Here is an 18,346-nt window from a genome sequence, read left to right on the forward strand (position 1 = left end):
AGAGAGAAGTGGGTCTGGGTGGGTTAATCTTCAGAGGGTCGGTGTGGGCTGGTTGGGCCAAAGGGTCTGTTTCCACACTGTTGGGAATCTAATCTAAAAATTGGAAGGTTGATACTGAGGGAGGGTCAGTACTGATTTTCTGATTAGATGTTAAACCGAGCCTGTCTGTCCCTTCTAGTGGATGTAACTGGTCCAATACCATTATTCAAAGATGATCAGAGAGTTAGCACCAGTTTCTACAGCAACATGAGTCCCCCTATCATATCACTGAAGCAGATAATCTGCTCTTTATGACCTTTCAGTTTGCAGGGTGTTGCTATGGACGCATCGACTGCTTTACTTTCCACAATAGGAACTATATATCAGCAGTTATTTCATTTGGTGTAAAGTGTTTGGCATGCTATATTGTTCTGAAAGAGAAACCATGTCTCATTTTGTCTTGTTTGAGTGCTATTCCCACAGGTTTGTTTGCTGAGTCTACTCTATCTCACTTATTTGATGGAATCTTTGCTATTGGCAGGGGGTCTACGACAATAAATCAAACCTAGGCTGAGCTTTGGTAGTGGGAACTGCGTCACCGAGAAACCTTTCCACACACTACCTGCAGAGTTGGACACTGCTCCCAGACCCAGTTGACAGCAAGAGGAGGGAGAGAGCAGCACTGAACCCTCAATTACTCAGACCCCAGGTTGTGGCTAAAATGAGGTAACTCTGCAGTAAGTGATAAAGTGGAGTGACAGTGGAGGGGAGAGTTTGAAAACTGCAGTTTGACTCCAAAATGAAGTCTTTAAACAACTGCAAAACTACAGAATTCCTCAGCCCACCCCATCTGTGTCAGCTGACCCTTTAGTCCCATTCCCTGCTAATGTTGCCCTTTCAAGTATTTTTACAGTTCCCCGAGAAAGTTATTAATGAATTTTGAGCAACTCACTTTCGGAAAGATCTTAAAGCCATGGTGTAGGGGCATTATGAATAAGATCTGGCCCACTCTTATAATAGTGACTATGAAATTACAGCATTGTCGTGAAAACTCATTTGCTTCACTGGTGTCCTACAGGAAAGGAAATCTGCCAATCTTACTCAATCTCACTGACATGTGACTCCCGACTCTCCAAATGCTGACTCTGGCCTGTCCGAGCATGGTCAAGCAAGTGAGCCAGCTGTTCAGAAAAGTGACTCACCACCACCTTCCAGGGTGGGTTCAGATGGACAAAAAAATACTAGAGTGAAACCAAAATACTGTGAGAGGTTGGAAATCTGTAACAAATACAGGGATTGTTGGAGATGTTCAGGAGGTCTGGCAGCATCTGCAGACAGGAGAAAGAGTTAACATTTTGAGTCCAAAGACTATTCTTCAGAGTTAATATTGAACTTGACTGTGACTCTCACATCCCAACAGTATCCTAGCTGCGTTTCTGAATTTGCATCCCAGCTTTTTCCTTTATTACTGAGCACTTCCTGGGTAAAATGCTTTGTGAAGTTGAGGTCGGGAACAGTGCTATGCAAATCATGTATTTCTGTCTGCAGTCTGTACTAAATACAAAAGATTTGAATAGGACAGGGTGAAACCAACCTGAAAAGGAATCTGCCATGTTTGAACTCAGTTCACAAACTATAACGGTGTTAAATAAGACCACAAAATCTGATTGCCCTGCTGTCAGCCAGAGATTTTTCACTTCACAGTATTAATGTTTAATTTTCTTTCTTTTTGTGTCTTTGGTCAATAAGGTTGCTAAGCAGCAACTGGAAACTTTAAGTTGCATCATGCCAAATGTACACATGGTCACAGGTACACACATATACACACTCAGATATAGTCACAGGTAGACTCTAATACAAGCACCCAGGTACAGGGACAGATACACTCAGACACACATCCAAACTAGTCACAAATTGACTCTCAGAAACACAACCAGATGCAGTTGTAGTTAGATTCTCAGAAATAGACTTAGATATGGTCACAGGTGAACTTGTAGACACACACACAGAGGCACAAGTGGAATCTCAGAGACATACCCTATATAGTCCCAAGTAGACTCCAAGACTCACACTCTGACATAGTATTGGTTAAATTTTTGGAAATGCTTAGATACAGTCACAGGAACAGTCAGACACACTCAGAAACAGTCACAGGTAGACTCAAAGACACACAGAAACAGTCATAGTTGGTCTAACTGTACCCCATATTCTGGCACAGTCACAAGATGACTCTCAGGCAATAGATCCAAATACAGCCACAAGTCAGACATTGAGAAACCATCGCAGGTAGACTCTCAGACACAGACTCAGATTATGTCACAGATAGGTTCTCAGATTGAGCACAATCACACTCACATATAGCTGTGGGTACACACAGATCACAAAAAGCTAGCATTCAAGTTCAGCAGGTATAAATAGAATATTGGCCATGAATTCAAAGCAAATGGAGAATAAAAGTAAGGAGGTCACACTAAAATAATACAAAGCATCAGTCAGTGTCAGACATCAGTGAAACAGATGGCTTTTTTATGTCAAATACTGATAGTTTCTCAACCAACACCCCAAAGGCTAGTTTGTTCCAATAAATTTCACCATCTGCCATGACCCCATATCCTCAAAGCATTACCATGGGCCTCTGGATTAACCGACCAGTGACTTTGCCATGACCTCTCTCTGGCAGTGGGATACTACTGGACCATATGTGGATCTTACCGTAACATGGCTTTTAATGTTGACATATGTTGCTGGAATTCATTTCTTCGGGAAAGCATTCCAAGCAGAGAGAAGAAAGTGCTTGTGGGTCCCTGTTTGATAATGATGGCAGTGTAATGCAGCAATGAAGATGCAATAAATTGTGGCACTGAGTATGTAAATGTGATATAGTCTTTTATCAGAAACTCAGTCTGAAACTTATAGCACTAGTCCTGAGGTAAGTCTCTCGCACTCCATTTATGAAACAACAGGTAAATATGCAGAGTCAAGGACAGCCCTTGCAATACTGAAGCAGAAAGGTGAATACAAGGACTAAAACATTGTGCTTGTTAAAATTTTTATGTGTAAGCTAATTGAGAATAAAACAAACAGTACAAATATTCTGATTGTATGTGAGACTTTTATTGATAATGGTGCTAATAGGCAGTGTACAAATCTCATAGCAGAGACAGGGAGGGCATGTTTACAAATGATTCTCAGCTCTCCCCTTTAAACAAAATGAAATATTGCAGGTGAAAATTCAACAATTAATAGTTAAGATAATCACTGGTGATTAGCAAAGCAGAAGTGATTGATTGTGAACGTTTTATACATGCTTTATATTCATTCTAAATAGGTTTATGCAGTCCAACCTGTCGAAACTGCCCTCTGTTCTTTCAATTCCCAGCTCCTCTCATCTTAGTTTGAATGGCTTTGCCCTTAGCACTGCTCGTGGCTGAAATGGCAAGTAACTGAGACTGAAACTCAAATAAAAACAAAATATTACAGAAGCTGGAAATCTGAAACAAACACAGAGAATGCTGGAGAAACTCAGCAGATCTGACAGCATCTGTGGAGAGAGGAACGGAGTTAACAATATGAGAATGGAGCAGAGTCACACCAGATTTGAAATGCTAACTGTTTTTCTCTCTCTGCAGATGCTGCCAGACCTGCTGAGCTTCTTCACCATTATCTGTATCAAGAGAGCCTTTTTAGACTGAAGCTCCTTCCTCTGCTGCCTTTGTATCAGAGTTGATCTGCATTAAGTTAAACTGGGTTTAACTGAACTCAGTTGAGTTGGACACACAAATAAAAGCAATTTTTTATGGGGATTGGAAATCCGAAATAAAACAGCAAGCGTTGGAGAACTCAGCATCTATGGAGAGTGAAGCAGATTTAACAGTTTGAATCCAGTATGACTCTTCTTCAGAACTTCCATATTGGACTCATAAGGTTAACTCTATATCTTCCTACACAGATGCTGCCAGACCTGCTGAGTTTCTCCAGCAATTTGCTCATCTTAGTGGAGTTAGGTTGAATTGAACTGGATTGAAATGAGTTGGGTTGAGTTGATTCATCTGGCCCTAATCTGGATTGAGATTGGCTGGACTTAATTGAGATGGGTCATTACTGGTTAGAGTTGACTGAGTTACATGGAATTGGGAACGGTTTGTTTGGATTGAGCTGGTTGGCCTGGTGAGAGCTAAGTTGGTTGGGTACTTTTATATTGTACTAGGCTGGCTTGGTTAGAGTTGGGAGTCGAGAGTGTGGTGCTGGAAAAGCACAGCAGGTCAGACAGCAAAACGTAGATTCTCCTGCTCCTCGGATGCTGCCTGAGCTGTTGTGCTTTTCCAGCACTACACTCTTGACTCTGATCTCCAGCATCTGCCATCCTCACTTTCTCCTGGTCAGAGCTGACTTAGAGTTGAGTTGGGTTAGATTTGTTGGAGTTGATCTGGGTGGTTTGACTTGTGTTGAGTTAGAACGAGCTAATTTGAGCTAAATTGTGTTGACCTGTTTCAGTTGTGTTGGGTTGGGTTGGATGAGTTTAGAGCTGGATTGGTTTGAGTACAGTTAGGTGGGATAGGCTTGGTTTGAGTCATTTGGAACAGTTTCAGCTGAATCAGGACGGATTAGTGTGATTTGAGTTGAGTTGAATCAGGTTGAGTTGGTTGGGTTTGTTTGTTCCGTGTTGAGTTAAACTGTAATGGGTTGGATAGAATTCAATTAAGCCAACTCCATTATTTATTATGTACAACAGAAAATAAATTATAGCACAGTGCAAATCTCTCTGGACAGTAGAATTTCAGATGGTAAAATCATTTGAAGAATATCTCAGAGCTAAATTACAAGACATTCTTATTGATGCAATCTCGTTGGTAGGATTAAAACCCTCTCAGTTAAAAGTTCTACAAGATTTGTACTCATCCTTAAATGCTACAATATTTTACCAGGAGTAACCACTGGCTATTTGCTCATCAGAAATGAGAATGTGAATGACTCATGTCTTCTTTCCATTCATTGTACTAGAACACAGGGAAATGAACAGAATTGTCTCAAATGACCCAATTACAAAAGAGTTAGAACAACGACAATTTCTAGACATTTTGGACTGCATAATGTTCAAGCCTTGCAACAAGAAAAACCCAAGTTAAAGCTGGTGCCATGCCTCATGAAACTCTTTAATAACCGAGGCCACAACACAGTAGCCAACGTTCAAACTCCCACTGGGATACAGTTCCTGGAGGAGCTGACACTGTCTGGGATACAGTTCCTGAAGGAGCTGACTCTCACTGGGATACAGTTCCTGAAGGAGCTGACTCTATTTGGGATATAGTTCCAGTAGGTGCTGACTCTCACTGGGATACAGTTCCAGAACGTGCCGACTCTATCTGGGATACAGTTTCCAAAGGTACTGATTCTCACTGGATTAGAGCTCATGAAGAAGCTGACTCTAACTGGAATACTGGTTCCACAGAGATTGAGTCTGACTGATAACAATGTCGTCCTTGTCCAACAACTGCCCTTGAACTATTATAGATTACTGGACTGTGACTGGGGATATGTCATGCTCATTCTTTGCCCTTTGTGGCTCAAGAATTCCTACCCTATTCTGCATGAACCCACCAAACTGACAGGGGCTGAGATCAACTGGGGCAAGGACAGATTCTGTTTCAAAGAGAAAAGGAAAATAACGATGAATACACCAGAAAGGGCATCAAAAATGTGCTAGTGTAAGAATGAGTTACAGATAGTATGTATAACTGGTTTAAAACACAGTGACAGCCAATTTAATTTAAGGCATATAATCAGTCATTTGTTTATAGCTTATCAAACTGGACAGCAGCTATTTGTCTGGCACCAGCTCAGGGCTTGGGTTTTTTTTGCTAATAGCAGATTAAATGCTGTTTTGCTGTTTAAACAGAGGAACCTCAATTGACAAAGGATTTGTTTTACGGTGATAGTAAGAAAATATATAAATTACCTGTAGCTATTAGTCAGTCCTGTAATTGTACTGTGCCCTGTTATGAAATTTGCTGCTGTATTAGTGCCAGAAGAGCAAGGGCAACAGTAATAGACAATTCAAAACCTCTTGATATATTTCAGATAGTAACTGATCAGGAACTGACTCCATAAAGATGCTGTGTGCATAATTTTGTCTTGGCCAGTTTCAGGCTTTAACAGCTGAATATAAAATACATTTGCATAATAATAGTGCTTGTTTATAAAGTATTTTAAAATTAATAGTTGGTTAAAGTGGTGTAACTCTCAGTTTCCTAGGAATTCTCAGTTACAGAGTCCCAGATATTTCTACTTTGGTTGGAATCATTGTCTGTGTTTGTATAGTTTCTGAAAACACAACGTTAAAAATTGGTTCCAATTTATCAAAAATATTGAGGGCACTGCCCCTGAAAACCCACCAGGTGGCGACATAAAGCCATCTTGACAAGGGCAGGTTCAGTTCAGCTTGAAGGAATAACAAAGATTACATAAAGCCTCTGATATAGACTCTACAAAACAACCAGCATTATATAAATGATTGTAGCAGCAAGCAGCTCTCAGTTCATTGCATAGAATTCAAATATCTCAAAATTAATTACACAGAGCATTGAAAGAGATAGAAAACAGCAACAAGTAATCTCTGGAAGAGTCAAGTTTAAACACAAGATTAAAAATAAGCCAGAGAATCGTGAAAGTGAATTCAGTCACAATGTGGACATTGGGATCTATTGCAGATACATTGATAAGTTAGGGTCAATGTCCTGCCTCCTCCATCAGGTACATAGACTGTACAGTCCCTTCCCATAAAATTCTGTCTCTACCAGGACTGTATCCCTCTGTAAAACAATGACAGACCCTTTACCTGTGTCTTACATTCAAGGGTGAGTTGGCTGGAATAGCAAGTTTGTGATGCAGATTGATGCGAATAATGTGGGTTCAATTCCCCCAACTGGTTGAGGTCACCATGAAGGCCCTTGCTTCTCAAATAGCCCTTTATTCCCATGCCTGAGGTGTGGCGACTCTCTCCAAGCCTATAGTTTCCTTTGGGACTGTGGCAACTTTAACTTATGGTGTACAATAAGAGACCTGCAATCACCAGTAGTGTACCCCAGTGTCATACGCAGACAGACCTGTCCCCATCATTACTGTACCCCAGTACTATACAGTCACAGACTTGTCCACATCAGTACTGTACCCCAGTGTTATACAGTGACAGACCTGCCCACACAGATCTCTGTGCTTGTCCAATTCCAGTATCTCGTACAATCGCAGTTTTCAATGGTGTCCACCCCTTTAGCTGCTTGAGTGCTGAATCCTGAAGTACCCACCTTCACCCTCTCTGCCCTCCTCCCACACTGTCCTCCTTCACTGCTCCTTAAAACCTAACCTGGTCACCTGAACTAATGTAGCAAAATGCCGAATCTTGCTTGATTAATCACTCGGAAAATGTCCTTTGCACCATTAATGTGTTATATAAATAACAATGTTGTTGCATCTCACAAGACAGCAACATCACACAGAGCTCAATATTGGGTCACAGAGGGAGAACTGAGGAGAGGGAATGAGAGACTGAGGGCAAGGAATAGGACGAGGCAGGTGAGGTTGAAGGTGAGGGTAGGGAGGGGAAGGCGAGGGTAAGGAGGGAGGGAGAGGGAGAGGAGGAGGGGGAAGGGAAGTAGGGAGGGAGGGGGGAGGGTGGGGAGGAGAAGGTGAAGGTAGGGAGGGAGAGGGTGCGTAGAGAGAGGGAGAAGGTTGGTAGGGGGAGGGTGAGTGTAAGGAGGAGGACAGTGAGAGTAAGAAGGGGGAGGATGAGGGCAGGGAGGGAGAGAGTGCGCGTAGAGCGGGAGAGGGTGATAGCAGGGAGAAGGTGAGTGTAAGGAGGAGGGTGAGAGTAGAGGGGGAGGATGAGGGTAGGGAGGGGGAGGATGAGGGTAGATTAGATTAGACTTACAGTGTGGAAACAGGCCCTTCGGCCCAACAAGTCCACACCGACCCGCCGAAGCGCAACCCACCCATACCCCTACATTTACACCTTACCTAACACTATGGGCAATTTAGCATGGCCAATTCACCTGACCCGCACATCTTTGTGACTGTGGGAGGAAACCGGAGCACCTGGAGGAAACCCACGCAGACACGGGGAGAACGTGCAAACTCCACACAGTCAGTCGCCTGAGTCGGGAATTGAACCCGGGTCTACAGGCGCTGTGAGGCAGCAGTGCTAACCACTGTGCCACCGTGCCGCCCACTAAAGGGAGGGGAGACTAAGGAGAAAGAAAGTGAGTGTGAGGAAGAAGGAAAGGTCGGGAGGTGGAATCAGGGTAAGGAGGGAAGGGGGAAAGAAGGGTGAGGTGTGAGGGGGACAGCCGGAGGGGAGGGAGGCAGAATGAGGGATAAAGTGAGGGAGAGGAAGGAAGGAATTCTTCTGCCTTTCTGGAAGCTGTATTAATAGAATATAACTAGATTGGGTAATGGTCCCTGAGTTAATCTGCCTGAGGGACTGAAAGCTTTTTAAAATTAATCAAATGTCAGTGAAGGCAAGTTGATGAACCAGAACAACCCTCAGTCACGGGAAACCACGGAAACCACTTCTGGGTGAAAAATTAGCTGCTCTAAATGTGGAAATAGGTGCTATTAAAAGGCGAGTAGTACTCCACAGAATGGTGATAGTTGTACACCTGTAAGGCTATGATGTTCCTGATGAAAGGCTGATACTCAGAGGGATCTGATAACCATGGTCTCTCCCTCCCCCTCCATAGCTTCCTTTCTAGTCTGTCCTGCTGATGTCCCTACCGGGAACGTCGGAACAGAAAGGGGTCATTCAGCCCTTCAAACGTACTCTACTAAGATCACGGCTGATCTGTGACCAAACTCAATATACCCACCATTGTCCCATTTCAGATACATAAACCTTTCAATCTCAGAATCCATATCTATTGCAGACGCAGAGTCAAGAGCATGTAAATCTTGTCCCAGCCTCCACGTGAAAAGTCCCTCGTGATTCTGCTTCTGAACATCTAAACTTGACAGGAATAAAGTACAACTTTGGGAGTGATTCACCTCAGGTTCTCCCGTAAAGTTGTTTCCCTGGAATGAGTTGGATATCTGGGAATGAGTTGTGTATCTGATGATGTGTTGTTTAAGCGGGAATGTGTTGTATACCTGTGAATGGGGTGCGTGTCCAGGTATGTGTTACCTATCTGGGAATGAGTTCAATATTCAGGAATGTGTGGAATACCTAGGGTTGTGCTGTATAGCCAGGAATGTGTTCAATATCTGGGATGTGTTGATTGTACCTGCAATCAGCTGTATTGGCAAATATAATTTCGGGTAGAATTTTGGCTGAGGTGAAGTGGAGCAGAGGCTGTAGGTGCCTCTATTCAGTTAAAAACAGTTAAACAGGGTTAGTTTGTGCAAACTCGGAAATCTAATTTACCCAGAATACATTGACGCACAATCTGCACCTGATCTGGCTACTCATTTAAATAGTGTCAAGGGAGCAAACGTAGCTTTAGCTGAGAGAATAACAGGATCAATAGACATGATCACTTCATTATTGTGAAGCAACAGCTGTATCAGGTCAGACTCTCACACAATGTCAATGCAATTTGCATCATCAGATCTGACTGGAAAATATTAAAAAGGAGTTTGCATGTTAAATGTACCATCCTCAGATTAACACACAGCAAAGTTTATAAGTGGGAATTTCAAATTTAGCTGAACATCTGCTCTGCTCTCCAAACCACCCTCGTACATGTTGCTTTTGTAGAAGGAGGAGACCTTGCACAGTCTGACAGGCAGCAGAACAGAGCGCAGTTAATCTTCAAAAATTAAAAATATTCAGTGTCAGTTTGTTCAAATATGCTCTGGTTTCAACTGTGCATTAAATCTAAAAATGACTCATTTCAGGAGCAAAATCAGGGATCTTAACTCCCAAGTCTCCATAAATCTTTCATTTCACTTTCTCCATTATAAATGGAAGCACAGAGACCAGGGGAAGGCAGACAAGTCAATGAGGACAGAATCTTCAATCCCCTCACTGTTTCCTGTAGGTGCAAGCGCTGTGTAACACTCATTGTAGCCACTGGTGAATGCACGGGACTGCTGCCTGGTGGGACAGTGGTGAGATGTATCAACCACTCCACTTGACAATCTCTCAATTCAGGGTTATTTTGAGAGGGAATGCAGCAGTAGAATACACAATGGATGAGATTGGCCAGAGTCAGTGGCTGGAGAATAAATGGGTGGGTAGAGTCCACGAGAGGGTGGAGTGTTATGTGGGTTGTGATGATTACATTATTGAGTCACGGGGTGACTATAAACGGGACCCTCTAATACCACCTTGTCCCGAAACAGCATGACCCAGGCTCCAAACCTGACGAAGAGCAAAATATCGCGGTTGCTGGAAACCTGAAATAAAAACATGAAAGTGCTGCAAAAAAACCAAAAGAACCAGACTGAGTTTTTCCAGAACTTTCTGTTTTGATTTTGGAACTTGGCATCTGTTGGAATCTGGGTCTAGTGACACCAAGGGGGAGCTTTACCTGTGGGGTTAATGTTACATTTGGACCATTCTGCCTTTAAATCCAGTGTCCTGAGGCAATGATACTTGGGGAGTGGGGGGTGGGGGAGGAGTGACACTGGAGTGAAAGAGGAATTCTGCCCCTCAGAAACAGGGCATCATCCAGTGCGATTGGCTGGTAGCTGGGTAACCGGCCAGTACTGAGACTGCAGGCAGACTGTATGGAGGAAGGATAGTTCGTCCACAGACTTTATTCAGGGAGGTAAGCAAGATTCCAAAAGGGAGTAGACGGGGGGGGGGGAGGTGGCATGGAGGTGTTATAGTTTAGAGGAGGTTAGGTGGTTGAGGCACAAGTGGGTACTTACTATTTTGGGAATGGTTCCATTCTTGGACACAGGGAATGCGCTCTTCACCAATGGGGGCACGGCCGTTGTGGTAAAATGTGTTATGCTGGCTGCTTCCCGTGGTCACATGTAATATTGCAAAGGAGCTGGAATGAGTTCAAGTGGCCAGTAATGCGACACTAATCAAACAGGCTCCACAGAGCTGAAGGCAAGCAGACTTCATCTTCCCCGTCAGTAACATGGGGCCACATAGCCAGCAGGCACACGGCCTGGTCATCTCCTTTATTTTACTGGTCCCCAGCCCTTACACTAACCAGTGGAGGGTCAATAAATTATGCCATTATCTGTCAGAGGCTTCTTTACCCAGTCATTCAGGCCATTTACAGGGCCCTGGAAAAGCACAGCAGGTCAGGCAGCATTCGAGGAGAAGGAAAATCAACATTTCTGGCATAAGCCCTTCATCAGGAATGAATTCCTGAACTTCAGGCTTATACCTGAAACGTCGACTCTCCTGTTCCTTCGATGGTGCCTGACCGGCTGTACTTTCCCAGCACCACACTCTTGACTCTGATCTCCAGCATCTGCAGCCCTCACTTTCTTCTTTAGAGGGTCCTGTTTGTATAGGATGCCAATGGGAAGGACGTTCCCAGTGAAGAAGCTCCAACCATTTCATTCCGGCCCTTGTGGCCTCATTCCGATCAGTGTAATCTCCTCAATCCCTTTATTCCTCCCGGATCTCCACATTCCTCTAATTCTGGCCTCTTGAGCTTCCCTAAGTTTAATCATGTCACCACTGTTGGCTGTGCAGTCAGCAATTAACCTTGAAAATACTCAGTGACTGAACATCTACAGTCCACTTGGTTAAAGAACTGCAAGATTCACAACTGCAAGATTCAGGGAAGAGATTTTACTTTGTCTCAAATGTAAATGATCAACTCCTTACCCTGAAATTAAGTCAACCAGCCAAAGCCTCTCGCAGGTACTTTGTCACACCCTCTCAGAATGGTTCACCGGTCAACGAGATCTCCTTTGAGTCTTCTAAACGACAAGTAAAGCTCAATTTCCTCAATCTCTCCACGCCCACCACCCCCACACTGTGCTAAACTGGAACTGCGTTCATACAATTCAATTCCTATCCTGTTGTTCTCAATCTCAATGCAATACTGTTGAAATGATAGAGTTTTTGGGAAAAGTTGAAGTTCGCGGGAGTTGCTAAACCTCAGAATGGCCTCATCACAGTAACTATTGTCAGATTATGCACGTTTCCCATGTAGGAAATCTAGCTTCCTTTTCCATGGAATTCGTGGCAAAATTGGATCTTACATTGGTGCAGGAAATGTTGGTCTCTGCTCTATGTTTGGAGTTGGACATTTAGCAAGTCAGTTTATTTATTCTTTTTTCCAAAACAGATTCATCGAGCTAAATAAAACACAATTTTGCATTTATAGAGTGCCAGAAGTAAACATTATTTCTTCCTGTATAAATTCAAAGTGGGAATTCTTGTACCATTTTTGTTCAGCTGCTCTTTGTGTCCATCAACAACTCTCAGTATGTTATCTTGTCCTTTCCAAAATGGGAATGATGCTCATAATCTCTGTCAAACTGCTCAAAGATCTGCTCCACTAGTTCACAAACTGTAAGCTTTCAGAAAGGTGGGATGATCATTAATGTCACATCAAAAGAAATGAACACATGCTTCAGAAGTAAATGCGATCCTTTCTGTTGACATAAAGTCCTTTAGGATCACAAAGGTTCTGACAAGAATTTACTTCAAACACAGAAAGAGCCGCAATGCTTTTGGCTGTGGATTTCTCACCATGGGGGTCTTTGCAACAAGATGTGAAAACATTCTGTGTGTGGCACAGAATTACAATGTTTCTTTCACCTAAGCTTTCCAATTCTCAGAGTGTGTTTGAAAATAAAATCTCTCTCCAATCGAGTCCCTGAAATGGAAGGCATTACATTCGCCATAACAAACCTCAGCTCCTCTGGCGCCAGTTAAATGAAGGGACCTTTATTTTTGGACTCCGTTGAAGGAATAACTTGCAATCAAAGCACGAGTGACACAAACCATTGCCGCCATACAGTCAATCAATTACTTTTTGGCCAGACTCACTCTTCCCCTTAAATATCATCATCAACTCCAAATTGTTTCACCAGTATAAAGTAATGGTTTTGATCCTCAGGGCTGGTATGGGTTGAACCAGAACCATGGCCATTCTGAGCACTGAACTGGCTGGTTGAAGGGACTCCATTCACTAAAACTACCCTGGGGGGTGACTATATTGTACACAGTTGGAATCTGTTCTATGGATGAGACTAGTATCCTGATCAAATCCCATCCACACATTCAACACAATCCTACACTGATGCTTTCTGACCCCTGGTCTTTCTCATCGTGAGCAGGAGTGACCCCTGTCAGGGTACAACAATACAGGAACCTTGTTCCTGTTGGGGTACAGTAATACAGACACCTTGTTCCTGTTGAGGTACAGTAATACAGACATCCTATTCCTGTAGGGGTACAGTAATTCAAACATCCTGTTCCTGTAGGGGTATAGTTACAGGCACCTTGTTCCTGCAGGGGTACAGTAATACAGACACCCTGTTCACGTGGTGGTACAATAATACAGACATCCTGTTCCTGCTAGGGGTACAGTAATACAGGCATCCCGTTCCTGTTGGGGTACAGGACAAAAGGCACACTCTTCCATTTAGGATGCAACATAATAAGCATTCATCTCTCTGCTGAGCACAAGTCATCCTCCAGAACCTCTGGCAATATAGCGAGAGCCCAACGGATGGCATGAGATTCCAGCCTGATCCACATACCTGGACTGTCAGATCCACATCAGAACATAATACATTCAACAGAGTTCAGGAGCAGGAACCTTGATTACATCTCCCCCCTCTTTTTTTCACTTTGGATTTACTGCCACAGCCAGTGGCTCTAAAAACTGAAGATTGACACAGGTGAAACCTGTAAACCTGGAGGTCAGATTCACCTGCAGGGTTCCGTTACTGGCTATCTATTTTCTCCAAAACATACATAAAATTCATTGCATTTCATAAATTCTCTCTAAATCTCACATGTTGTAATATATGGCATTATTTGAATCTCCTTGAGCATCATTGGGTAGGGTTACCTTGATCGTGCTGTATGACTCTATGATTTTCAGATGTAGCATTCACAAAAGGAGGAAACTGAGCCCCCCCTCAGCTATTTTAGGAAAGTGGATATTGGAGCGTGAAGGGTTTGTGTTAGCATGACCAGGGAAATCAGTATTCAGTCCCGAGGCCCAAATTTACTCCCTGAGGAAAGAGGAGAAAGAATAGAAGAAAGTGTTCGTCAGCCATTGTTCGTCCGACGTGGAGTTCGGAATTTCAGCTGGGAAGGTAATCATCACCCAGGAATTTGACTACAATGTTATCCCACTGTGTGAACAACCAACACAAGAGGGATTCTATGACCTTGCATACCAGATAATTGAGGGAAATCCCAGAAATAGAGTTAAAAAATCCATGGGAGGTTCCCTCCCATTTCACGAACAAGTTCCCAAATAGCAGTCAGACACAATCCGCTTTATAACCTGAGGAAATATAAGAAAGACAGAGAGAGAGAGAGTGAGAAAGAGAGTCAGTAAGGCAGACAGAGAGAGAGAGACTGGTGGAGAGAACACACGAGATAGTCACAGAGCGAAAAACAGAGTTACATGGAGAGCAAATACTGTAAAAATTATAAATTGAGAGATGGGTTCTAGGACTGAATTGTGAGTCCAGTCACGATGTTCTGGCTGGGCTATTTTCAAAGCCCTGGTTAACAGGCTGACATGAGTGTGCAATTTGCTATATTTCAACATGTTCAAAATGATTGTGCTGAGGACTGATAATAGCAAGCAATTTGTGGGGAGTTAGTTCTTGGAGACAGTTCATCCAGACTTGTAGGAATAAATTTCCACAGATTAACTAGTAAGCTCGAGCCATGCAGGAAATTAAATCCCCTTGAACCTCCCCAGAACAGCGAGAACTTACAGGCAGTCAGTATGAGGCAGAAGCTCTGTCAGTGTCAGATAGATCAAGGCAGCACTATGATTGGTAGAAGTAAGATTGTAGGCGGTGAGCAGGAAAGTGGAGGGTCAGCCGAAGAGGTGCTGTACTCCGCAACTGCCCGAATGTTAGGAGGGAGCTTCTGACTTGTGGAAACTCAGTGGGAAACTCAAGTCCCCACAGGCTGATGGGCTGCATCTGCTGGGCAGTACGGGTCAGCAAGTCGTGTGGGTCATCAGAGGTCAGTGGTCGCCTTGGCCGTCAGTGCCTGGATACGTGTAGCATTGCAATTCTTGCAGTAGATGTGTCCATCCAGGGGGTAACATCCTTGATTGTCTCCATCCGACAAGAGAATATTGCAATCCTGGAATAAAATCAAAATGGTCTGCAAGGTCAGAAAAAGGGAGGGGAATCAATTTCATCTTCACAATAAGTTGATCAATGGAAAAAAGAGGGAGGGAAGCAGGATATTAGCAGCACATAGAGCTCCTTGGATAGCACTTTTCAAACCCATGCCCACTTCCATCTCGAAGGACAAAAGGTGCAGATACTTAGGAACACCACTATCTGCAAATTCCCCTCCAAACAATCTGACATCGTGACTGGGAAATATTGTTTAGTGTTACTGGGTTAGTATTCTGGAATACCCTTCCAAATGGCATTGTGGGTCCACCTCCATCATATGGACTGCAGCAATTCAAGAAAGCAGCTCATCACCATCTTCTCAAGGGCAGCTAGGGATGGGTAATAAATTCTGGCCTAGCCAACGACACTCACATCACGGACGTGAATTTTTTAAAAAGGTGACCCATCTAATTGACGAAGGTGGGATCAGTGTGAGCATGGAGGTGGTTGTTCACATACCAATCTGGTTTCGGACAAAGTTACTCTTTGAGCCTTGGGCACAGCAAGATTAGATTCCCTCCAGTGTGGAAACAGGCCCTCTGCCCTCAACCAGTATACATCGACCCTCAAAAGAGTAATCCACCCAGACCCATTTCACTCTAACTAATGCACCTAACACTATGGGCAATTTAGCATGGCCAATTCACCAGAGCTGCACATCTTTGGATTACGGGAAGAAACCGGAGTACCCAGAGGAAAACCACGCAGACACGGGGAGAATGCGCAAACTCCGCACAGACGGTCACCCAAGCGGGAATCAAACCTGGGACCCTGGTGGCTGTGGGGCAGCACTGCTAACCACTGAGCCACTGTGCCACCCGATGAAGTGTAGATCCTGCTACACTGCAAGGTGCACTGGGATAACAGAGTTTGGAGCATGAGAACCAGGGTGACTGATTAGGATTCCTACCATGTAAAGCAAAGCAAATTCCACAAGGTTCTACACTCACATAATTAAATGAATTGATGATACAGATATAGATAAGGTTAACTTTAATCTTAAAATTAGAGCAAGTTTTTTAAAAATTCACTTATGGGATGAAATGTCACTGGCTAGGTCAGCTATTATTACCTATTCCTAATTGCCCAGAGGGCAGGTAAGAACCAACCACATTCCTGAGGATCTGGATTCACATACAGGCCTGAGCAGGTAAGTATGGCAGACTTCCTTCCCTAAACAGCATTAGTGAACCAGATGGGTTTTTCCAACAAATGATAATGGATTCATGGTCATCATTAGCATCTGAATTTCAGATTTTTTTTAATGAATTCAAATTCCACCATCTGCCATGACAGGATTCGAACTTCGGTCCCCAGAACATTATCCAAGTCTCTGGATTAATAGTCCAGCGATAATACCACTAGGCCATCCCAGCCTCAAAATGCACTTCTTCACAGGAAAGTTTGTGGAAACCTGAAACTGCCTCCTCCAATCAACTGAGGTTTTTGGATTTTCTCAATATTGAGATATTTTATTTTTTTTCTATAGGATATGAAGTATATGGAGTAAAGGCAGATAATTGGGCTTCACTTACAGACTGTATGGGGCAATATTTCTGAAGGGATAAATGCTTTCCTCAGATTCTGATTTGCAATATATCATTAAAATAAGAAAAATACCTTGCATTTTCATATCTCTCAGAAAATCCCAAGCTGTTTTAAAACTTGATATTCTTTTGACATGCAGTCACTGATGTAAGAAACCATTCAACGGGATATTTCTATAGGTACTGATTTGTTCAACTACACCCTTCAGTTAAAGCTTTGGTGTCCTGGTCTCCCAAATAACTACTTTCGCTCTCTCCCTGTACTCCAAAGCCTTCTGATTTCTTCCATTCCCTGACTGAGGGTGACTATGAATATTTGCAACCTCCAGCCTCAAGATTATAAATCTGATTATAAATCACAAAAGCTTATTATTTCCACTTCCACACATTGTCTCACATTTCCTCTTTTTCATGCCTTCCTTTCCCCCAGACCCATCCAATCCAGTGCACTACTGGTCGGTCTCCTTTATCCTATCCTCCGTAAACTTCAGTTCATCCAAACTGTGCAGCTGGTGTTGGAACGCTCCTTACCCTATCACCTACCATTCTCACTGATTTACATATGCTCCTGATCAAACAAAATCTTGATGATAAAATTCTCATGCAACACTATTTGTGCAACACTCCCCCTGACTCTCTGACAGTGTAGCACTTCCTCAGTCCAGACTGTCTGACAGTGCAGCACTCCCTCGGTACTGACCCTCTGACAGTGCAGCACTCCCTCAGTACTGATCCTCCGGCAGACCAGCACTCCCCCAGTACTGACCCATCCGACAATGCAGCACACCCTCAGTACTGGCTTTCTGACAGTGTAGCACTCCCTCAGTCCAGACTGTCTGACAGTGCAGCACTCCCTCGGTACTGACCCTCTGACAGTGCAGCACTCCCACAATACAGACCCTTCAACAGTGCTGTACTCCCTCAATACAGACTCTCTGACAGTGCAGCATTCTCTCAGTACTGACCCTCTAATAGTGCAGCATTCCTTCAGTACTGACCCTCTTATGGAGCAGTACTCCCTCAATACAGACTCTCGGACCGTGCAGCACTCCCTCAGTACTGACCCTCTGACAGTGCAGCATTCCCTCAGTACTGATCCTTTGACAGTGCAGCATTCCCTCAGTACAGACTCTTTGACAGTGCAGCACTCCCTCAGTACTGACCCTCTGACAGTGCAGCACTCCCTCAGTACAAACCATTCAACTGAGCTGTACTCCCTCAATACAGACTCTCTGACAGTGCAGCATTCTCTCAGTACTGACCCTCTAATAGTGCAGCATTCCTTCAGTACTGACCCTCTTATGGAGCAGTACTCCCTCAATACAGACTCTCGGACCATGCAGCACTCCCTCAGTACTGACCCTCTGACAGTGCAGCACTCCCTCGGTACTGACCCTCTGACAGTGCAGCACTCCCTCAGTACTGACCCTCTGACAGTGCAGCACTCCCTCAGTACTGACCCTCTGACAGTGCAGCATTCCCTCAGTACTGATCCTTTGACAGTGCAGCACTCCCTCAGTGCTGACCCT

At 43.8% G+C, this 18,346-nt stretch overlaps 1 protein-coding gene across 9 annotated transcripts in view; it reads right to left on the reverse strand.

The window, feature by feature from the left end:
- Positions 1-3,071: 3,071 nt before the first annotated feature.
- Positions 3,072-18,346, reverse strand: part of lpp (LIM domain containing preferred translocation partner in lipoma) — a 401,787-nt gene continuing 386,512 nt past the window's right edge. For all 9 annotated transcript variants that reach the window (XM_060834656.1, XM_060834661.1, XM_060834662.1 and 6 more), the window contains one exon: positions 3,072-15,229. In XM_060834656.1, coding sequence (XP_060690639.1) covers positions 15,101-15,229 — 129 coding nt within the window. In that variant the 3' untranslated portion in view covers positions 3,072-15,100. The remainder of the gene's footprint in view (positions 15,230-18,346) is intronic.

The sequence above is a fragment of the Hemiscyllium ocellatum genome, chromosome 13, assembly GCF_020745735.1.
Source record: "Hemiscyllium ocellatum isolate sHemOce1 chromosome 13, sHemOce1.pat.X.cur, whole genome shotgun sequence".
In the NCBI taxonomy this organism is placed as follows: Eukaryota; Metazoa; Chordata; class Chondrichthyes; order Orectolobiformes; family Hemiscylliidae; genus Hemiscyllium; species Hemiscyllium ocellatum.